The sequence below is a fragment of the Pelophylax lessonae genome (genome assembly GCF_965119305.1).
Source record: "Pelophylax lessonae genome assembly, chromosome: 13".
NCBI lineage: Eukaryota > Metazoa > Chordata > Amphibia > Anura > Ranidae > Pelophylax > Pelophylax lessonae.
Window position 1 is genome coordinate 190,798,875 of NC_138780.1, and position 23,104 is coordinate 190,821,978.

At 48.7% G+C, this 23,104-nt stretch overlaps 1 protein-coding gene across 6 annotated transcripts in view; it reads right to left on the reverse strand.

The window, feature by feature from the left end:
• Positions 1 to 1,487: 1,487 nt before the first annotated feature.
• TTC7B (tetratricopeptide repeat domain 7B) overlaps positions 1,488 to 23,104 on the reverse strand; it is a gene marked incomplete at its 3' end in the record, with an annotated part of 261,869 nt that continues 240,252 nt past the window's right edge. For all 6 annotated transcript variants that reach the window (XM_082242786.1, XM_082242790.1, XM_082242787.1 and 3 more), the window contains 2 exons: positions 10,153 to 10,355; positions 1,488 to 1,709 (listed from right to left, as the gene is read on the reverse strand). In XM_082242786.1, the coding sequence (XP_082098912.1) occupies positions 1,488 to 1,709; positions 10,153 to 10,355 (425 nt within the window). The remainder of the gene's footprint in view (positions 1,710 to 10,152; positions 10,356 to 23,104) is intronic.

Sequence of the window (23,104 nt, forward strand, 5' to 3'; positions counted from 1 at the left end):
GGCATCAGAGTGGCCCAGGGGGGCAATTTCCCTTGGCCCAGTCCTCCCCTGTAAATGAACTATCCTGACTCTGTGAGCGCTGTGGTAGTTCATGGATTCCTATCAGAATGTATTGGATTCCTCGTACGAGGTATGAGCAAACTGATACACTGACAGAACAGCAGGAGGCCTGCCACGGCATCAGTGATTTGCTGACTGCTGGTGCCATGCTTTACAGCAGTGGTTCCCAACTCCGGTCCTCAGGACCTACTAACAGGCCAGGTTTGCAAGATAGCTGAAATACATCACAGGTGATATCATTGCTGCTCAGTGATTGCAGTATTCTAGTCTGCATCTCCCCAAGGTAATACTTAAAATCTGGTCTGTTAGTGGGTTGATAACCGCTTTACAGACTCTTGCAACAAAAAATAATAAATGCACATTTTGTTAACCTGCAAAAAAAAATGTGCAATTATTATTTTTGGTCAAAAAAAATTAACCTATTTTTTAACCAGTTTCATAGCGGAAAAAAAAGCAGGAAAAGGAAGGAAAAGGAAATAATGGCACCCTATAACTAACAAAAATGACGTAGCTCCCAGGACTTGACCTGAATGGGCTACTCAGACTGAATCCTCAGAGACAATGGCTGCAGCTCTGGATCGGGAAAACGCTCTGCAGCTAACATCAAAACTGGAAAGCACCCTCACATGGAACCTAGCGCTCCCCGCAGGCTATCCACACAATGTGCAGCCCAGATGCCCTACTCCAGGAATGACCAAACCAGAAAGTTGCTGATTGGAGAGGAAATCCCCAACAGCAACGTAGAGAAGAATCTTTGCTGAAGAAAACATTTGTGCCAGCAAAATGTGAGGTTACTTTTTACAGCAGCGGAGGTGAAGAGTAGGCCCTGCCTGTCCTAGTAGGACATGAACAGAAGGAAATACATCCAGTCCTCCTGTAGGTTGCAGTGAAACCTGAAGGCTTTGGACTTCCTGTGTTCCTCAATGGACGAGAAAGACGCTCCTATGCGAGTTGAAGCCCGTCTCTACATGTACTGTATGTTCTGCCCTATCCTTAGACTCAGGATAGTGGCAATAGGAATGCCCAGGAAAGTGCAGGAAAATAAAATCTGGACTGGTTTAACTTATGCAATGTATTGGTATTCCAGAAATCCAGACTGGTCCCTGGTGCAGGGTATAGGTTAGTATCTTTGTGGATGGTTTTCTGTGACCTCACAGATTCATACTGTGCTTAGCTGAGCCTTTCTCTAATAGTAATGAAGGACCTCAAGCACAACCCCGAACCTGATTCTGCCTGCACCTGGTCTGCATATATTCAGCAATAAACACTGAAACCACTGGCCAGCCGCTCACCTCACTCAGACAGAAAATATAAAGAAACGTGCCATCATCCAGGGCCACCTGTGATTGGTGAAATACAACCGTAAGGATGAGGTTTGATTGGTGGTGTTGCCGTTGCTCTGTACATGACACGGGTCTGATCTCTGCTCACAGAACACGGGGGATTATGGTAAAGGGGACTATCGGACTGCTGGCCTCCAGTTCCAAGGCGGTCAGGAAGCATTCAGTTGCAGAATCGTCGTTCCCCTGAGCCTGGAGAACCTCGCCCAGGCTGTTCCACACTTCATGGGCCGTGGAGTTCACCTGGACGGCATCTCTCAGAATCTTCTCAGCCAGGCTGTACCGGCCATGGTGGTGAAGGATGAGACTCTGTAAAAGAGAAACAAAAATCCTGAGTACGTTGACGATACACAATATATTAGCAAAAGTTTGTGGAAATCTGACCATCACACATAAGCAATAATGACAGAAATAAAAGCCTCAGCCCATAGCTGAGGTATAGTCTAATTTTCCTTAATAGTGAATAAAAAAAAAAGCCTTTCAGGAACCCCATGTCACCTGAGTGACATCACCAGCGGAACATAAAGCACTTCAGTGATGTCACAGGTGCACCAGACAGTACTACAGTGACGTCACCAGTGCACAGGTGGATACTTCAGTGACGTCACCAGTGCACAGGATGACACTTCAGTGATGTCACCAGTGCACAGGATGACACATCAGTGATGTCACCAGTGCACAGGATGACACATCAGTGATGTCACCAGTGCACAGGATGATACATCAGTGATGTCATCAGTGCAGAGGGTGATGCTTCAGTGATGTCACCAGTGCAGAGGGTGATGCTTCAGTGATGTCACCAGTGCACCAGATGATGCTTCAGTGATGTCACCAGTGCACAGGGTAATGCTTCAGTGATGTCCTCAGGGCACAGGGTGACGCTTCAGTGATGTCACCAGTGCACCAGATGATGCTTCAGTGATGTCACCAGTGCACAGGGTGACGCTTCAGTGATGTCACCAGTGCACAGGGTGACGCTTCAGTGATGTCACCAGTGCACAGGGTGACGCTTCAGTGATGTCACCAGTGCACAGGGTGACGCTTCAGTGATGTCACCAGTGCACAGGATGACACATCAGTGATGTCACCAGTGCACAGGATGACACATCACTGATGTCACCAGTGCACAGGATGACACATCACTGATGTCACCAGTGCACAGGGTGACGCTTCAGTGATGTCATCAGTGCACAAGGTGACGCTTCAGTGATGTCATCAGTGCACAGGGTGACGCTTCAGTGATGTCATTAGTGCACCAGATGATGCTTCAGTGATGTCGCCAGTGCACAGGGTGATGCTTCAGTGATGTCACCAGTGCACCAGATGATGCTTCAGTGATGTCACCAGTGCACCAGATGATGCTTCAGTGATGTCACCAGTGCACAGGGTGATGCTTCAGTGATGTCACCAGTGCACAGGGTGATGCTTCAGTGATGTCACCAGTGCACAGGGTGATGCTTCAGTGATGTCACCAGTGCACAGGGTGATGCTTCAGTGATGTCACCAGTGCACAGGGTGATGCTTCAGTGATGTCGCCAGTGCACAGGGTGATGCTTCAGTGATGTCGCCAGTGCACAGGGTGACGCTTCAGTGATGTCATCAGTGCACAGGGTGACGCTTCAGTGATGTCATCAGTGCACAGGGTGACGCTTCAGTGATGTCATCAGTGCACAGGGTGACGCTTCAGTGATGTCATCAGTGCACAGGGTGACGCTTCAGTGATGTCACCAGTGCACCAGATGATGCTTCAGGGTGATATCACCAGTGCACCAAACTTTGTTGTTGGTTCCACTTAGAATCTTGTTTATTTTACAGGGTTTATTGAGAATCATTCAAGGTTTGCCCATGCACATAATTATAAATTCATATGATAATAATGTGATGGGTAATTTAATGCAAAAAGAAGTGCAGAAACGGCAAAGGCCATGCTGGAAATTAATTCTGAACAGATATTCAAAAAAAATCTTCAGTTAATATTAGGGAACATAGCAATGTACAGTTTGCAGAAACCAATAACCCATCCAATGCACAACGATCTCTCACTGTCCTAATCTGAGGGAAGAGGATTGTTGGCGGAGGTCTTTGCCCCCCCAGGGGGGTGTCAGTACCCTCCAGGCCTCGGGGACAAAGTCCGTCTGCAACATCATAAGACATCACAGAATATTAGAATTGATGCCTATAATAAGATGAAAGGAGAAGAACGGATCAGCCACAGACATGTTTACTGAAATGCTTATTGAGCTCATTCTTCAGGAATAATCTTTTTACTCCACAGCGGTGGCAGCTTCCCTCACCACCAACATCCCATCTCCCCCAGCACAGGCAGAAATCCGCCAACTCAGACTGATATTGCAAGAGATCGGACCTCTGATTGTACAGGGATTGGAATAACTGTCATAAGTGATAACCAATGGAGAGGAAAATATCTGCTGTGCATGGAGAAAAGATCACCATTCATACAGGAAGGGGATCTTTACAGTCAAAGCAGTTATGGTGTGGAAACTGCCATTATATGACAACATTGAACAGTACAGAATAACGAAGGACGACAGTTCTTTTTCTAAAACACACATTTATCCATCATTACCCCCTTCCAGCGTTCCTTTAGATAGATTAGAATGAGCAGGGAGAATCAGCGTGGTCAAATGACTGGAAATCGATCTCGTCGGCTACCGATATGTACCGTACTGAGGGTTGTCTGTGGCAGCTTGGTTATTGTCCTTCGACCATGCTCTCAGCACAATAAGCGCTCAGCAATGCATATGTGTGGCGTGTACGTTAAAGTGCAACTTTACCCCTGAAGGGACCTTCTGCTTTGCTACCTCCTCCATCCCTCCTCTTCAACTTTTGGTCACTTTTTATTTTTGGGAGGCGGGTACATGATTTGACAGGTACCGCCTCCCACTTTTGCCCAGATTGGCTAGGCCAAACCCCCTCTGCCTGCAGGCTCTTGAGACAGGTCACAAGTCCCAGGAGCCTGCGGGACCAGGGGGCAATGCGGCTCGGGCACGCGCAGTGGGGAGCTGGCCATGAAGCCACTAGAGTCACAGCCGAATACCCACATTTAGAATGGTGGCGACAGGGACTCAAAGAACCGGCTCAGGCGAGGATGGCGCTGGATCCTTGTACATGTAAGTGTCCTTTTATCAAAAGTCAGCTGCTATAGTACAATACTACAATACTGTAGCTGCTGATTTTGACATTCTTTTGGGGAGGGGGCTGGGGCATTAAAAAAATCTTTAAAAGACCCTTCCTTTTGCTGTTGCACGTGTTAGGCAGCCATAAAGGGGACAGAGTGCAGCAGAGTGCCGAGGTGACGTTATGACTTTAATAGACCATGATGTCTCCCTAAAGAGAACCTGCCTCCTTCACCATGCGAATACATAGAGGGCTTATCAGCCCCGGTATGATAGCAATAAAGATAAATTGAAAAAAAGTTTAAAAAATAATAAACCCTCCTAAAAAATGTAAAAGCCCCCTGCTCCCATCTACACAAACATACATATTGGGCATGCACCTGTACAAAAATGATTACATCGGTATAATTCAGGAATTGCCATGCACACTGGAGTGGGAGCAATAAATCTAGGGTAATAATTTACCGGTAACACTAAATTAATGACCTTTAAAGGTTTTTAAAACGTTGTTTATGCCAATTTTGAGTATTGTAGTGTTTCGCCGTTTCACGGGCATGCAATGTTAAGTGGTAATTGTGCCTTATAAATGGTAAGTGTGCTTTTAAAGACGCCTCTAATTCTGACTCCTTAGAGTATTCCATGCCATGTGATGATCTATATAAGGTGAAGATCCCCCCCCCCCTCCCCCCAGAGGATGGTGCAGCCAGAAGCTCCCCATCCGGTTGGTTCAGTGAGGGATTTTAGGTCAGTTGCCGGAGATGGAGTAATGTAGCCTGCAGCTATGAGGCTTTGTCTAAAGCTTTTTAGTGCGCTCCATATCCCCGGCCTGCATTGCTTTCCATGCCGGGGCTTCACAAAAGAGCCAGAGAGCTACAATGACAAGACAGGAGGGGCTGCAATGCTTTATATAAAGAATGACCCCGGAGAGGAGGCCTCTGTCTGCCTTATTTACCTACACACCCTGCTGACGATATTACATGGGTATTGATCAGTAACGATATGCACAGCACAGAAAATCACAACCACCAATGAGAATGATTTACCATTGGCATCTGTCCTTATTTTAAAGCAGCGGCACTTTTACTGTGGCTCTGTAGCAGAGGCATATAATCTGCAGTGGAGTCTCAGACACAAAGCACTGGTACCCGCTTTACTGCTGGCAAGCGGCTCCCCTAGGCACCGCGATGTACCCATACATCGCAGCGAACCTCCTGGTTTAGAGTAGTGCATGTGCGTGCCCCTGGCTAATCTGTGTTCTGCTTGTACACAGCACGAGTTTGTCAGCAGGTTACAGCCAATGATTTTGGCTGTATACCTGCTGATAACCAAAACCCATAGATTCATGCTTGATTTCGCCCTGCTATCAGTACCGGGCCATCTTACCGAATGGGCACGCAGGGCAGTTGCCGGGGGGCACCACCTGCCGAGCAACCCAGCCAGAGCCAATCATTAGTCCCGATTCTCGCCGCTGAACTTAGCAGGTGGCAAGCACCTATTGGCCCTGCGCAATGCGCTGCTGTCAGGCCACTTGGACCGTGGAGGGGGAGCACACAACTGCAGGAATGCCTGTCCACCTCCACGGGAACAGAGACACACAGGACAGTCCAGTCTGACTCCCATCTGTGTGTGTGTTCACCGGACCCAGCCGCCCAGCTTGGAAGCTGTCATTAGCCTGGCACTGCTGTACCAATAAATATCGCCTTATCCTTAATTTGCATTTGTATTCTCGTGGGTGGTTGTGTAGGTGGGGCCCCAGTGCACTGCTTTGCCCGGCGGCCCTATAATGCTCTTAAGATGGCACTGCTATCACTATCAGTCACCTTTCAGAACTGACCGCAAGGAGAGACTACAGCTAGATCTGTAACCCCTAAATCGGAAGTAAAGTCCGCTATAAAATGTGTTTTTTAGGACCCCCAGGATGGTAATGCCATAATGTGCTGGTATGCACAGCATATTAGTACATAGACATAGACTAGACTTACCTGTCATATAGTGACCTCTTCAGCGCTGCGGAGGAATCAATCAACCCCCCCCCCCCCCGGTGCTTCCACCTTCGCCCCGTCTACCTTCCGGGTTCTGTGCCTTCGGCAATTTGATAGGCCAGGCCACAATGACGTCACAGGAGTCGCATCACTGCGGCACGAATCGAGGTCGCAAATGTTCACTAAGCTGCGCATGCGCAGCTCAGTGAACATGGAAGCTTACAGGCAGAAAGATGCATTTATGGCAGAAGAAACCAATAGGGTCTCTTTTGTGAATAATACCCCGTCTGTCAGCCATTTGTTTACAAATCCACTTTACTTCTACTTTAACGATCTACTGCTATAGGGCGGCTGTTTTGTGCAAAATCACACAAACACACACATAGAGATATATATATATATATAGCTATGCGATTCTGCACTTCCATCTAGGGCACAGGTGTCAAACACAAGGCCCGCAGGCCGAATGAGGCCCCCCAGGCTATTTCATGTGGCCCTTGCACCTCTCCTGCAGCTGCGGCACCCCTCTTTCCTCTGCCCCCACCGTGTCTCTGTAGTCGGCAGCAGAGCGGACAGAACTCCTTTGCCAGATCCTGTGCTTCTCTGTGCTGCTGTAAAAAGGCTCCTCATTGCCCAGCCCCCCTTCTCAGCAGTCTGCAGCAGAGAGGAGGGCAAAACTCCTCCTACAGATCCTACACCTCACTGTGCAGCCACAACACCACCTTGTCTCTGCCTCCCCTGGTCTCAGAATTCAGCAGACTCTGTAAGCTGACTCCAGCCCTCCTCTGGTCCTCCTCCAGACCTTGCATTTTCTTCTTCCCAGATCCCCCCGCATCTTTCTGGCAGTAGCACAAGGTAAGGGGGTGCATTGTGATGTAAAGAAGGGTGGGTGACTCTTGACTTCTGATGGTGGGGGCGGCTCTTGACATCTCTTTAAGGGTGTAAGGGGGCGTCGGGTGCATCTAATCTTACAGATATATCCGGCCCTTTGGGGGCAACCATAATGCTGATGCGGCCCGTAATGAAATTTAGTTTGACACCCCTGACCTAGGGGGTGCTGTGATTAGTCACAGCAGAAGCCAATCAGTGGGTGTCAGCCAAAAGATGCCTGCTGGCACCCACCAATCGTCGGGTAGAGGGGCTGAACGGAGCTCTGTCTATGTAAACAGCTCCACCCTGACAGCGAGGATGTGAAGGCGATGCAAGGCAGGGAAAGAAAATCCAGCACATCCTTTAGTAAAAGCAGAACAAAAACACTGGCAAGGCGCACATTTAACCCTTTGATCTCCCTAGATGTTCATTCCCTTCCCAGCCAGTGTCATTAGTACAGTGACAGGGCATATTTTTTTTAGCACTAATCACTGTATTAGTGTCACTGATTCCCACAAAGTATCAAAAGTGTCAGTTTGTGCCAAATTGCTTGCCACAATATGTGTTCCATAATTGCGCAATTGTCAACGTAGCCCAGTGCTGAATAACAAAAAATGGCCTGGTCATGAAGGGGGGGGGGGTAAAACCTTCCAGAGCTTTAAAATGATTAAAACTGAAGCTTGTTTTTTGTAGGCGCTGACCATTAACCACTTTTCACTCAACACACTGTCCCTTTAAATAGTTTGATACACTTGGGGGTGGGAAGGATAGGCGATCATGTGATATCTGTCACAGTGGTCACATGATCTGAGGCCGGTAATAAAGGCTACCAGCTGGGCCGGGAGCTGTCTGAGAAAGCTTGATGTTTGAGCTGAGTGCACAGTGGGCGCACACTCAGCACACAAGTATGGCCACTCAGGGATGCACATGTGCAGTGTGCCAGCGTTAAAGCCCACCCTTTTGATTCCGCACATATGTATTGGGTGGTTTTAAAGGGACTTATATTATTTGCAAGCTTACACTATGTTATACACACATACTACAATCAGAATGTATACTACAAACATTTTCCTATATGTGGCAGGGATCAATGCTGATAGGTCACCTAAGGGGGAATCCCGCTGTGCTGGTTCAAATCTTGAACACGAACATACAGCAAGTATGTGATAATCACATTGAAAAACACTTTTGGTAAATGTTGAATGATGACTTGGTAAAACACATTGCAGAAAATTGATTATTACTTCCTGCACGTCTGTCCTTCGCCATGACCATAAACCCTTCACACTATCAAAAGAGCATCAGCCACTCCTGTGTTCAGAGTCCCTGCTTACTACAACCATCCTGGAAGTAAAACAGAAATCTGCAGGAAATATCTCCAGAATGATCAGATAACATATGCAAAATCCGGAGGCTCTCTAGTCTAAAATGTAAAATATGTAAATGTTCTTATCAGTACTGGACCTGAGCCTGGGGCGATGCACACAACCTCCTTATTGGCGTTTACTTCATATTAGATGCGCCCCCCCCCATCACAATAGAGGTCTCCCATCATATCAGCGGCCACCTATCCATCACATCTCCCGTCACATCAGAGGTCCTCCCGTCACATTAGAGGTCCTTCCCGTTACATGTCCCCATCATATCAGAGGTCCTCTTATCACATCAAGAGCTCCACTTCATATCAGAGGTCCTCCCGTCACATCAGAGGTCCTCCCGTCACATCAGAGGTCCTCCCGTCACATCAGAGGTCCTCCCGTCACATCAGAGGTCCTCCCGTCACATCAGAGGTCCTCCCGTCACATCAGAGGTCCTCCCGTCACATCAGAGGTCCTCCCGTCACATCAGAGGTCCTCCCGTCACATCAGAGGTCCTCCCGTCACATCAGAGGTCCTCCCGTCACATCAGAGGTCCTCCCGTCACATCAGAGGTCCTCCCGTCACATCAGAGGTCCTCCCGTCAATTCAGAGGTCCTCCCCATCACATCAGAGGTCTCCCTATCACATCAGAGGTCTCCCTATCACATCAGAGGTCTCCCTATCACATCAGAGGTCTCCCCATCACATCAGAGGACTCCCCATCACATCAGAGGTCTCCCTATCACATCAGAGGTCTCCCTATCACATCAGAGGTCTCCCTATCACATCAGAGGTCTCCCTATCACATCAGAGGTCCTCCCGTCACATCAGAGGTCCTCCCGTCACATCAGAGGTCTCCCCATCACATCAGAGGACTCCCTATCACATCAGAGGTCTCCCCATCACATCAGAGGTCTCCCCATCACATCAGAGGTCTCCCCATCACATCAGAGGTCTCCCCATCACATCAGAGGTCTCCCCATCACATCAGAGGTCTCCCCATCACATCAGAGGTCTCCCCATCACATCAGAGGTCTCCCCATCACATCAGAGGTCTCCCCATCACATCAGAGGTCTCCCTATCACATCAGAGGTCTCCCTATCACATCAGAGGTCTCCCTATCACATCAGAGGTCTCCCTATCACATGTATGTCTTGAGGAGGCGTGCCTCTGTCCTCTCCAGAATGTTGGGGGTGGCCCTGCATGCTGCCTGCCCTGGATCAGCATCATGTGCTGCCATGACTAGCCGCTACCACCATAACATTGAATGACACCATATGTCTTTCCCTACAGCATCACTGGTTATGGTGCTGGTGGCCAGCCCACGCAGAGCATGGCAACTCATGACGCTGATCCAGGGCACTGATCTACAGTATGTGATCATAGAACATGTATTGCACTCACCAGTCTCTGCATGCTCTTCACATGGGTGGGGCTGATAGACAGGGCCTCTTCATACCATCTCTTGGCATCGTCAATATTTCCCCGCAGCTCGGACACCTGACCTCTCATGTACAGCACATTGTGTGACACTGGGAACAGGTTAGCGGCTTCCTGGATACAGGCGGTGGCTTCTGATGGTTTTCCTATACCGATGTACACCTCCGCTGTAACGGGATACAGAGAATAACAGGTTACAATGCCATCTACAGTCACTAGAGAAGTTACCCCTAAGTACGGGTGGCACATAGTCCCTGAAAGTGATACAAGGAGGTCAGGACAGCCAAGAGTTAGGGACGTCTGCACTACAGCTATCAGTCATGTAATTACGATGAATCTGGTAAAAATAGAACATTGGGTATGTTCCATAACTAGCGACACAGGAAAGGAGCAGGCACAACGGCCACCATTTGTACAAACAGGAAATAAGGAACACAATGTCCTTTATACGCTGGACACAAGGAGGGATTTTGCAGTGGTTGCTGGGAAATCATTTGTATATATACCCGTGTTATCGCACATTCAAAGTCCCTCGTTTTTAGCCTCCATCTTTGGAGGTTGAAGCACTAGAATGTTCAATTTTGTATATTAGGATGGTGGCAGCTATGAAATAATTGATCATAAAAGTATTGAGACTCTGCCTTTACATGTACATGAACTTTAATGGCATCCCAGTCTTAGACTTGACTGACCTGCAGAGTCCTGACCTCAACCCGATAGAAAACCTTTGGGATGAATTAGAGCGGAGACTTCAAGCCAAGGCTTCTCGTACAACATCAGCGCCTGACCTCACAAATGCTCTTCTGGAAGAATGGTCAAACATTCCCTTAGACACTCCTAAACCTTGTGGACGGCCTTCCCAGAAGAGTTGAAGCTGTTATAGCTGCAAAGGGTTGGCCAACTCAATATTGAACCCTACGGACTAAGACTGGGATGCCATTAAAATTCATGTGTGTGTAAAGGCCGGCGTCCCAATACTTTTGGAAATATAGTGTATGTTTTAATGCACACAGTGGTTTACCAAAAGTAGGTAGATTCCACCTCTGCCAATCCGCAAACAAATCAGATGAAAACAAACCTAAACCACAAAGCATAAATACAACATAAAAATGTGCCTTAAAGCGGAGTTCCACCCATTTTAACAAGTTGAGATATACGTAATCCTCTTTAAAAATGTTTTTACCAATGCAAACTATTTTTTTTTTTTTGTAAGGAAATACCGTTTTTCTTCTTTATTCATCTGCACTTCGGGGTCCTGCTGCCTTTCGGCGATTACGTCACTTGGCAAATCGCAAGGGCTCTTGGGATAGTGGCGTCGTGTATCCCAGCAGCCCTTGCGAATCGCCTAATGACGAAATCTCGAGTTATTTCCAGTTCTCAGGGATGTATTGCATTCAGTCTGTGCTCCGCCCCGCCTCCTCTCAGTGAGCTCTATGGGATATAATGCTTTCAGTCACTGAGAGGAGGCGGGGCGGAGCACGGACTGAATGCAATACATCCCTGAGAACTGGAAATAACACGAGATTTCGTGTATATATATATATATATATATATATATATATATATATATATATATATATATATATATATATATATAAGTATATATCTGGGTATATCAGTTTAGCCACTTTACGTCAAGCCGCCGCAGATGTACTGTGGCAGGCTGGCTCTCCCAGGCAAAGTCCTGTACATGTACGGCGCTCGCCTGGGAGGAGCTAGGGGGCGATCGCACGCTGCCGGAGGCGCGTTCCCGCCCCCGATCTCCAGCGGTGAAGATAGTACGGGTGTCAGACGGCTCCGATGGCTGCCAGCCACCCGTGATCTCCTGCCGCTGACAGAGAAGGACGGACGGCTGATGTAAACACAGCTGTCCATACTTTTCCCTGAAGTGATCACAGATGTCATGTGATCCTGCTATATAGGGTCACATGTCTCTGTGATGACTTCACAAGCCACGCCCCCCCCCCACAGTTAGAATCACGCCCCTAGGGTCACATTTAACCCCTTGATCACCCACAATGTTAACCCCTTCCCTGCCAGTATCATTATTACAGTAACAGTGCATATTTTTAGCACTGATTACTGTAGTAATGTCACTGGTCCCTCCAAAAGTGTCAAAAATGTCAGTTAGGGGTCCGATCTGTTCGCCGCAATGTCGCAGTCTCGCAAAAAAAAAAAAAAAAAACGCAGATTGCCGCCATTACTAGTTAAAAAAAAAACAAACAAAAAAAAAACAATAAAAATGACAAAAATCTCCCGTAGTTAGTAAACGCAATAACTTTTGCTCAAACCAATCAAAATATGCTTATTGCGATTTTTTTTCACCAAAAATATGTAGCAGAAAACAAATTGGCCTAAAATGTTAAAAAATGTTGATGTCTACATTTTTTTTTGAGAATTTTATATAAAAATTTGAAAAATATTGTTTTTTTTTCTTTCAAAATTGTCACTTTTTTTGTTTATAGCGCAAAAAAAAAAAAAAAAAAAAAAAAAAAAATAAATAAAAATCGGGTGATCCAATACCACCAAAAGAAAGCTCTATTTGTGGGAAAAAAAGGACATCAATTTTGTTTGGGTACAGTGTTGCATGACTGCGCAATTGTCCGTTAAAGTCACGCAGTGCCGAATTCGCAAAATAGGGCCTGGTCAATGAGCAGCCAACTCCTCCGGTCTGAAAGTGGTTAAGGATTGCATCGTATACAAATTGGCCACAATGTTAAAACATTTTGATGTTTACATTTTTTTTTTTTTTTGAGAACTTCATATAAAAGAATGTGAAAAATATTGTTTTTCTTTTCAAAGTTGTCGCTCTTTTTTTGTTTATAGCGCAAAAAATTTCGTTTTTGTAATCATTGACAAATTGGCCAAAATGTTAAAAAATTTAGATTTTTACATTTTTTTGGGGGGCAATTTCATATAAAAAAATGTGAAAAATATTGTTTTTTTTTTTTCAAAATGGTCACTCTTTTTTTGTTTATAGCGCAAAAAATAAAAATCGCACAGGTGATCAAATACCACCAAAAGAAAGCTCTGTTTGTGGGAAAAAAAAGGACGCCAGTTTCGTTTGGGTACAGCGTCGCACGACCGCGTAATTGTCCGTTAAAGTCGCGCAGTGCCGAATCGCAAAATACCCCCTGGTGAGGAAGGGGGTAAAATCTTCCGGAACCAAAGTGGTTAAAGTCACGCAGTGCCGAATCGTAAAATAGGGCCTGGTCTTTGAGCAGCCAAATCCTCCGGTCTGAAAGTGGTTAAGGATTGCATCGTATACAAATTGGCCACAATGTTAAAACATTTTGAGGTTTACATTTTTTTTTTTTTTGAGAATTTCATATAAAAGAATGTGAAAAATATTGTTTTTCTTTTCAAAGTTGTCGCTCTTTTTTGTTTATTTTTTATTTTATTATATATTTTATTTATTTTATTTTTTATTTCGTTTTTGTAATTATTGACAAATTGGCCAAAATGTTAAAAAATTTTGATTGTTACATTTTTTTGGGGGGCAATTTCATATAAAAGAATGTTAAAAATATTGTTTTTTTTTTTTTTTTCAAAATTGTCGCTCTTTTTATGTTTATAGCGCATAAAATAAAAATCGGTGATCAAACAGGTGATCAAATACCACCAAAGAAAGCTCTATTTGTGGGGAAAAAAAAATGGACGTCAATTTTGTTTAGGTACATCGTCGCACGACCGCGCAATTGTCCGTTAAAGTAATGCAGTGCCGAACCACAAATTAGGGCCTGGTTATTAAGCAGCCAAATCCTCCGGTCTGAAAGTGGTTAAGGATTGCATTGTATATAACTATTATATTTCTATATACAAAGGTTACATTGTATTTTAGTATAGTATGACAAATTCTAGATAATAAAAAAATACAGCTTCAAATTAATGACCGTAATCAAACACCCGGGAGAGAGAGAGAAGGGGGCGAGAGGGAGGAGGGAGAGAAAGCATGGAGGTGGAAGCCAGAGATAAAGAGGGATGGGAAGGGGAAAGTGATGCAGAAAGAAAATACAGACAGCTTGGTAAAGGATGGAGAGAGAGACGGGAGGGGGGGGGGGGGGGGCGTTTGATCCCGCTCTGATCTCAGTGAATGAATTGGCGCACAGTGCGATTGCCAGGCCTGCGCATCGTCCACAGAGATCAGGATGGGGTCTGCCATGTATCAGGTACCCAGCACACTAATGGGGAGAGAGGACATGTTCTGTACACCGGCTGGCATGGCACAGTGTCTATATATGGAGAGATCAGAGCTGTGCCCGGGGGGTGGGGGGGGTACACAATGAGAAGCGGCTCGGGCGGTGTGATGTCACACAATGCTGTCCTCGTTTAACCCTTCTCTGCAACTCCACCTCCTGCATACTGAGGAGCATATTACATCCCCATTACTGCTACCCCCAGTGCAACTCAATGACCCGACAGATGAACAGCAAGACACAAATCAGAACAAATAATGATTTTTCCCCCACACCAACCAGTGCAAGCTACAATGGTTACCGACCAACCTGCACTGCTGTAATACATTCTGCGTAATACAAAAAAATGGTCACTGCCCCCACCTATAACTGGTCTTTACAGCAAGGAGCACTGGAAGGGCAAACGCATGTCAAATAAAACCGAAGAATTTCCAAGCTCAACTTACCGACCAGCCTGCAACCAACTGAACTGACCTGTCTAACAGTATGCGCTAAAAACAGGGGTTTAGTCTGCACACATTTGCAAATGCATGCGTAAGCTGCAGGCCCCAGCAAGGCACCCTGATACCCGTAGTCCCTACCTCTGGACTTTTAAGAGTGTGTGCAGACTAAATCCCTGTTTTTAACGTATTACTGTTAGACAGGTCAGTTCGGTTGGTCGCTGGCTGCTTGGTACGTTGAGCTTGGAAATTCTTTGGTTTTGACATGCGTTTGCCCTTCCAGTGCTCCTTGCTGTAAAGACCAGTTATAGGTGGGGGGCAGTGACCATTTTTTGTATTGTTGTTATATTGGTCAGGCAAAGCACTGATACCTTTGCTGCCATAGTGCTATGTGCTGGGTGTTCAGAGTGTTCCTGCGCCTTTAAGGAGGGGTGAGCTCCCTTCAGTCACCTGTCCTCCATCCATTTATCAGAATACATGTGCTCCCACTGTGGAGACTCAAAGCGGTTCTATCCCCTGTAAAAAAAAAACCCCCAAAAAAACAAAAAACCTGCAGGACAATGGCATAATGTGCTAGTATGCATAGCATACTAGCACATTATGAAATACCTTAGAACAAAGCCCCCACACGGTCGCCCGGACACCGCTGAGGGGGCTGACATCTTCCCTTGGTGTCTCTTCCGGGTTCGGCGGCTCCGGCGCAGTGAGTGGCTGGAGCCGTGATGACGTCACTCCCACGCATGCGTGCGGGAGTTCACTTTCTGGCAAGGAGCTCTGAAGGTCCGGTAAGATACCTTCAGAGTGCATGCACCGCTGGTGTCAGCAGCTGCATGCAGGGTGAATATCTCCTAAACCTTGCAGGTTTACCTAGGTAAAAATTAAAAAGCAGAGTATACTACCGCTTTAAAAGAGATAGTAGGGACTATGGGTAACAGGGTGCCTTGCCGGGGCCTGCAGCTTATGCATATATTTGCAAATGTGTGCAACTAAACCCCTGTTTTTAACGCATACTGTTAGACAGATCAATGCAGTGGGTCGCAGGCTGGTCGGTAAGTTGAGCTTGGAAATTCTTCGTTTTTGTTTTGTAATAAATTCTGACCTCCATTGAGAAAATAAATCAACTTTTGGACTTTTTATTAGTAATGGCGGCGATCAGAGATTTTCAGCGGCACTGAGACACTTTTTGGGAACCAGTGACATTAATACAGTAATCAGTGCTAAATAATATGCACTGTTACTGTAATAATGACACTGGCAGAGAAGGGGTTAATACTGGGGATGATCAAAGGGATAGATTTATGCCTATTTGTGCTCACTAACTGTTGGGGGGGGGGGGGGGGGCTCTGTGACAGGCACACAGAGATCAGTGTTTTGTTTCAAGTGGAGTTCCGGCCTCAAAATCGAAAAAAAACCGGAATTTTTGTAAAATCTTACCTGTAAAATTCCTTTCTCTGAGTCCTCCGACAGTCGCCGCCTCTTCATATTCGTCACATATGGGGTATTAGACTTTGCTCCGAAGGAGTAGCTAGGCAACAGAATATGTTAACAATAAAGCTTTAACATATCCCACCCTCAAGGGGTGGTCCCCTCAGTCAATACCCTCCTACTTCCTGCAACCATATCTCAGTTTTAGTGGAATAGCAGTAGAGTATACATTCAAACCCCAAAAGAGGGGCGGGGGCGGCGACTGTCGGAGGACTCAGAGAAAGGAATTTTACAGGTAAGATTTTACAAAAATTCCGTTTTCTCTTACGTCCTCCGACAGTCGCCGCCTCTTCATATTCGTCACATATGGGGACGTCCCAAAGCAGTGCAAACATGAGGGGTGGGAAACGCATCCGCGCCGAAAGGCAACGCAGTCTCCACATCAAAGAAAGGAACCTTACCAAAGGAAGGAAACCAGCTGGGCAACAGCAAAAATAAGTGCTCAACAGGAGCAACAACCCAGGAAAAGACAAAAAAACCAGGGGATACAAAAAAGCTATCCCAACAGCCAGGAGTCCCCAATAAGGGACCCTATGGAACAGCCGCACTAAGAACCTTGCGGCCAAAGGAAGCATCCGCCGATGCCTGAACATCTACCTTGTAGAATTTTGTGAAAGTGTGTACGGTCGACCAAGTCGCCGCCTTACACACCTGGGCTACAGAAGCCCCATGACGGCAGGCCCAAGACGTACTCAGTGATCTAGTAGAGTGCGCCTTCACAGGCACAGGGGGAACCTTCCCCTGCAAGGCATAGGCCTGTTCAATGGTCTGCCTGATCCATTTGGCAATGGTAGAGGCGGAAGCCGCCATGCCCTTCCGAGGACCCTCTGGAAGAACAAACAAGGAGTCAGTCTTACGAAAAGACTCAGTCGATTTAAGGTAAACCCTTATCGCCCGAACAACATCCAGAGAGTGCAATCTCACCTCCTTTGGATGTTTAGGCTTCGTGCACAACGAAGGCAAAACAATATCCTCGTTAAGATGGAATTCCGAAACTCGTTTCGGTAGAAAAGAAGGATTAGGTCGCAAGACCACCTTATCCAAATGAACAACCAGGTACGGAGACTTGCAGGACAAAGCCGCCAGTTCCGACACTCTGCGAGCCGAAGTGATCGCCACCAAAAAGGCGACCTTTTTGGACAACATAGACAACGAGATCTCCCTGATCTGTTCAAAAGGAGCACGTTGCAACACAGACAGAACTAGATTCAAGTCCCAAGGGGGCAAAGGATCCCTCCTAGGAGGAACCAGATGCCGCACACCCTGAATAAAAGTGCCAACCAAGGAGTTGGAAGCCACGGGACGTTGAAACAGAACGGCCAGCGCCGACACCTGACCCTTAATCGTAGCCAGCGCCAAACGCTGATCGACACCCGTCTGAAGGAAAGACAGCACACGGGAAACCGAGTACGCGCGGGGTGAAAACCCCCTGGACTCACACCAGGCAAAATAGGCCTTCCAAGTACGGTAATAAACCTTCCCCGAGGAAGACTTCCTCGCGTTGATCAAAGTATGAACGACCTCTGGAGAGAGACCCTTCTCCTTCAGGACCTCGGTCTCAACAGCCAGGCCGTCAAAGCCAGCGACTGTAAAGCAGGATGGTAAATCGGTCCTTGAGACAGTAGATCGTCTCGAAGAGGCAGACGCCAAGGAGCGTCGACCGCCAGATTCACGAGGTCTGCGTACCAGGACCGGCGAGGCCAGTCCGGTGCCACAAGAATCACCGTGCTGCGTTCCGAGTGCAACCTGCGAAGGAACCTGGACAGCAACTGAATCGGTGGAAACGCGTACATCAGCCTGTACTGATGCCACGGGGCCACTAACGCGTCCGACGCGTCTGCCCGAGGGTCGCGCGTCCTTGCCACGAACCTCTTCACCTTGTAGTTGAGGCGAGACGCGAACAGGTCCACATCTGGAAGACCCCACTTCGCGCACAACATCTGGAAGACAGCCGGGTGGAGAGACCATTCCCCCTGATCCAGGGTCTGGCGACTCAGATAGTCCGCCTGCCAGTTCTCCACTCCCGGAATGTGAACCGCCGTTATCGCCGGGACATGAGTCTCGGCCCAAGACAGAATGTCGGCCACTTCTCGAGCCGCTCGGGCACTCCTGGTGCCCCCTTGGTGGTTGATGTAGGCCACCGCCGTGGCATTGTCCGTCTGCACCCGAACCGGGCAGCCCTGCAGCCGGTCCGTCCAGCGATGAAGACAGAGCCTTATCGCACGCAATTCCAGAATGTTGATCGGAAGGGAAGACTCCCCCTCCGACCAGGTCCCCTGGGCGGACAGAACGCCCAGAACACCACCCCAGCCCGACAGGCTGGCATCCGTGGTGATTATCGTCCACGAGATCGGACGAAAAGACTTGCCCCCGGACACCAACGGGGACTGGAGCCACCACAGAAGGTTTTCCCTGGTGCGATGACTCAACGAGATCTGAAGATCCAGAGATTGAGGTCGCCCGTCCCACCTGGACAGGATCTCCGCTTGGAGACCCCGCGTGTGAAACTGCGCGAAAGGAATCGCCTCGAAGGCCGAGACCATCAATCCCAGACATCTCATACCCGTCCGCAGAGACGAGTGTGGAACGTCCCTGAGGGACCTGACTTCCTCCTGAAGAGTCCTGAGTTTGTCTTCCGGCAGGAAGACCTTCGCCTGCACCGAGTCCAGTATCATTCCCAGATAGGGGAGACGAACCGACGGACTCAGTGTCGACTTTGGAACATTTATCGTCCAACCGAACTCCTGCAGAGTTTGCATTGTGACAGACAGGTCCTTCTCCAGACCCTGTCTGGTCGCAGACCGAACTAGAATGTCGTCCAGATACCCCAGGACAGAAATGCCCTGGGCTCTCAATAATGCCAGAACCGGTGCAAGCACCTTGGTGAAGACCCGCGGAGCCGAGGCGAGCCCAAAGGGCAACGCCACAAACTGGTAGTGATCCTCCGCAATGGCAAATCGAAGGTACTTCTGATGACCCTCGAATATGGGGATGTGAAGGTACGCATCCTTCAAATCGATGGAGGCCATGAATTCCCCCGGAACCAGGGCAGCCACCACCGAGCGCAGGGATTCCATGCGGAACTTGCGAACTCGCACAGAGCGGTTCAGAGCTTTCAAGTCCAGAATCGGACGAACCTTGCCCTCCTTTCTGGGCACGGTGAACAGATTGGAATAAAACCCCCGAAATCTGTCCCGATGAGGCACCGGAACCACCACTCCCTGAGCCCTCAGGTCCCGCACCGCCAGGTGCAGATCCCGCAGGCGCTCTGGAGACAGTTGAAGATTTGAGGGAAAAAATCTGCTCTCCGGCCGAGAGAGAAACTCGATCTTGTAACCAGATCGAACGATTTCCAGAACCCATCTGTCCCTCACACGGGCCAACCAGGGCTGAAGAAAACCGAGCAAGCGTCCCCCCACCCCAAAACTGGGTGAGGGCGCCCCTTCAGGCCGAACTGTTATGGGCCGCAGGTCCGGATTGACCGGACTTCTGTTTCCCAGACCAGGGCTTCTTCTGAGAGCCTTGGCCCTTGAACGGTTTGCCCTTGTAGTGCGGCCGAAAGGCACGAAAAGACCCCTGAGGGGGCCGAAACTGAGCATGCTTCTTCCCAGAAACCCCCTTAGCCTTGGGGAAATGGGGCAAGAGAGTGCTCTTACCCCCGGTAATCCCCTTAATCAACACATCCAGGGACTCCCCAAAAAGGCGAGACCCATCATAAGGCAGATTGGCTAAGGTTTTACGTGAAGATTGGTCCACCGACCAACATTTCAACCAAACCAGGCGGCGAGACAACACCGCCACGCTGTGCACACGCGCGGCCAACGGAATCAGGTCCAGGTCCGCATCACACAGATACATGACACCCTGGTGGATCTGATCCACCATATCCAGGGTCGCCGCCGAGGCCGAATCGGCCACTAGGACGCGCCTAAGCATCTGCGTCCAACTTGCGATCGCCTGGGCCGCCATGAGAGAAGCAAACAGAGCCTTAAGCATAGAACCCGTAACAGAATAAGTATGACGGGCAAGAGACTCCAGTCTCCTATCCGTGGCATCACGGAAAACAGGGGATCCCTCTGCAGGGATCGCAGTGGCTTTGTTCAAAACCGCAATAGCATGATCCACCGGCGGAGGCACACACCACCGTTCATCAGTGGCAGGCGAGAAAGGATAACGCAGCTTAAATTTACTTGGCACCGCAAAAGGCTTGCGCAAATCGCGCCATTGGTCCTTAACAGCGCGCTGAAAATCAGCATTGCAGGGAAAAACCTGCGGCGTCCTGCGTTTTCTCTGCGTCCCATAAGCCGCCAAGGCAGCTGGGGGACACACCTCGTCCTGCAAACGTAGCGTCTGCTTAATGGAAGCAATCAACTCATCCATGATTGCAAGCTCTTCAGGCGAGCCAGGGGGAGAATTATCAACCCCCTCAACTTCAGCCTCTACCTCAGACCCCACTAGATCAAGAGAGGAGCGGGACCCCGATAGGGAGGTCCCCGCCAGAACAGCCCCATCACCTTCACCCTCAGAATCAGAGGACAGAGCAACTCTGGGCCGTTTAGTAGATTGAGCAGCCACCAGCATTTGCACCTGTGCAGCAAGGCCAGCCACAATAGTGGCTAAATCCCCCCCTGGGGGGGAAACAGCGGTCCCCTGGCTTTCCACCAATACTGTGGGAAACTTGCCCTCCTGAGAATCCATTGCCCCTGTATGCCAGACAACCAAGGGTTAACTGCCCCCTTACAGCAAGCGCGGCAAGCGCAGCCCACCGCACCACACTCAGGCACAATGAGACCCCCACAGGGAATATACAGACTGAATACAGGCAATGGAACACAGGAATAGAAGGATAAAACCTGAGGAGACTCCGCTGCTGCTGCTGCCTCGATCGGTGCTTCCAGGAGAGAGGAAGTGATGCTGCCAGGGCGCTCTATGTAAGCCTATGGAGGCTACAAGAAAATGGCCGCCGTGCATGTAAACCATGCGGCCGGAGCGGGCGCCGGTAAAATGGCGTCGTTTGGCGCCGAAATCGCCGCTCCACAGTGCATAAAATCACACACAATATTAACCCATTATATGGATACATGTTAGATCGCCGCAGCGATCGCTGTATATGCCCCAACATGCCATTAAAAACATGCCCCACAGCACACAGCTCCTCACACTGCCCAGCCTGACATACTCAGTGTCATACAGCTCCCCCCCCCCCTTGCAGCCCACAGCATGCAGCCGAGAGATAGGGAGACAAGCAGTGTGATTAAAGGCAGGTTACACAGTCCCAGACTGAGACCCCCCCCAGACAGACAGGTCCCCACATAGATACACTTACCTCACATGGCGTGGGGAACCCGCACAGGCGAACAAGCCGCTGCACATGAGGCAGGGAGAGTCGCAATTCAAGACGCACACAATGGCGGTTCAGAAACCGCACAGCGTCCGGTGAGGTAGCCACCTCACCAATCATCCCTGCACCGAACAGGGATGGGTCGTTCACCGTGCCAGGAGCGATACCTGGCTGAACGCTCGATGGCAGACTGGGAAGCCACTGACCCACGACCTGCGACCAGGGGGATCAGCCCGAGACCCAGTCCGCATGATCCTCTTCGTCCGAAGAACTAACTAATGCTGACAAAAATAACAGCTAAGTAAAGGCAGAGAGAAAACTCAAACAAAATATCAAAAAGAAGAAAGAGTCTGGGACAAAAAGTCCCAGCACAGAGAGAGCCAGCCACTCCTGACAAGCTAGACATTAAAACTGAGATATGGTTGCAGGAAGTAGGAGGGTATTGACTGAGGGGACCACCCCTTGAGGGTGGGATATGTTAAAGCTTTATTGTTAACATATTCTGTTGCCTAGCTACTCCTTCGGAGAAAAGTCTAATACCCCATATGTGACGAATATGAAGAGGCGGCGACTGTCGGAGGACGTAAGAGAAAATTGATTTTGGGCCATCCGCTTGCTGAGGGTCACCTAAAAAAAGAAATGGATGCTCCCGATTTTTTTTTTTTTTTTGGTCACTTACCTTGTTATAGAAGAAAATATACTCCCCTTCCTTCCACTTCCTCCCTCTGTGGCCGCGGCCCGCGCCGTCTCTTCTGGCTTGCGATGACTCCTGGGAGCTGAACGTCATCGCTCCCAGGAGTCAATGCGCCTGCACCGGCCCCGCTCCTCACTTCCGTTGCAGGCGCGGCATTCCCTGCTAAACAGCTTCTGGGTACATCGAAAAGCTGTGCAGGGATGACGCGCCTGCACCGGAACTGACGAGCGGGGACTATGCAGGGCATTCTGGGACTCTGACGTCACCCAAGAGGCCGCGCTGGCTTCAGCTGCCCACACCTGAGATGGCAGCGCTGGAGAAGAAATTTTCAAGCTAAGTATTTCTTCTAAAAAGGTAAGTGCGACACCGGGACAGTTCAGAGGCTATCCATTGTGGAATGTGCTAACCCTGACTGTCCCAGGGGTATTTTTATCTAAAATTCACCCCGAGGCCGGAACTCCGCTTTCAGCTTAGCTGAGACAAATGATCTCTGTGTGCCTGTCTGACAGGAGATCCGCTTGCTTTGTTTACATAGGCAGATGGCTCTCTGTCAGTTTCTGTGAAGATCGCGGTAGGCCAGCAGCGATCGCGCCCGCTCCTCCCGCGGTCTGGCTCCCGTTGTGTCTAATCACAGCGGGAGCGCAGCTCCGGCGTCGCGCGTGCACATATTCACGTAGATCTACGTGATTATGCGCAGCCGAGCCACCCTGCCACAGTAAATCTACGTGGGGCGGTCGGCAAGTGGTTAAACTGAATGGGT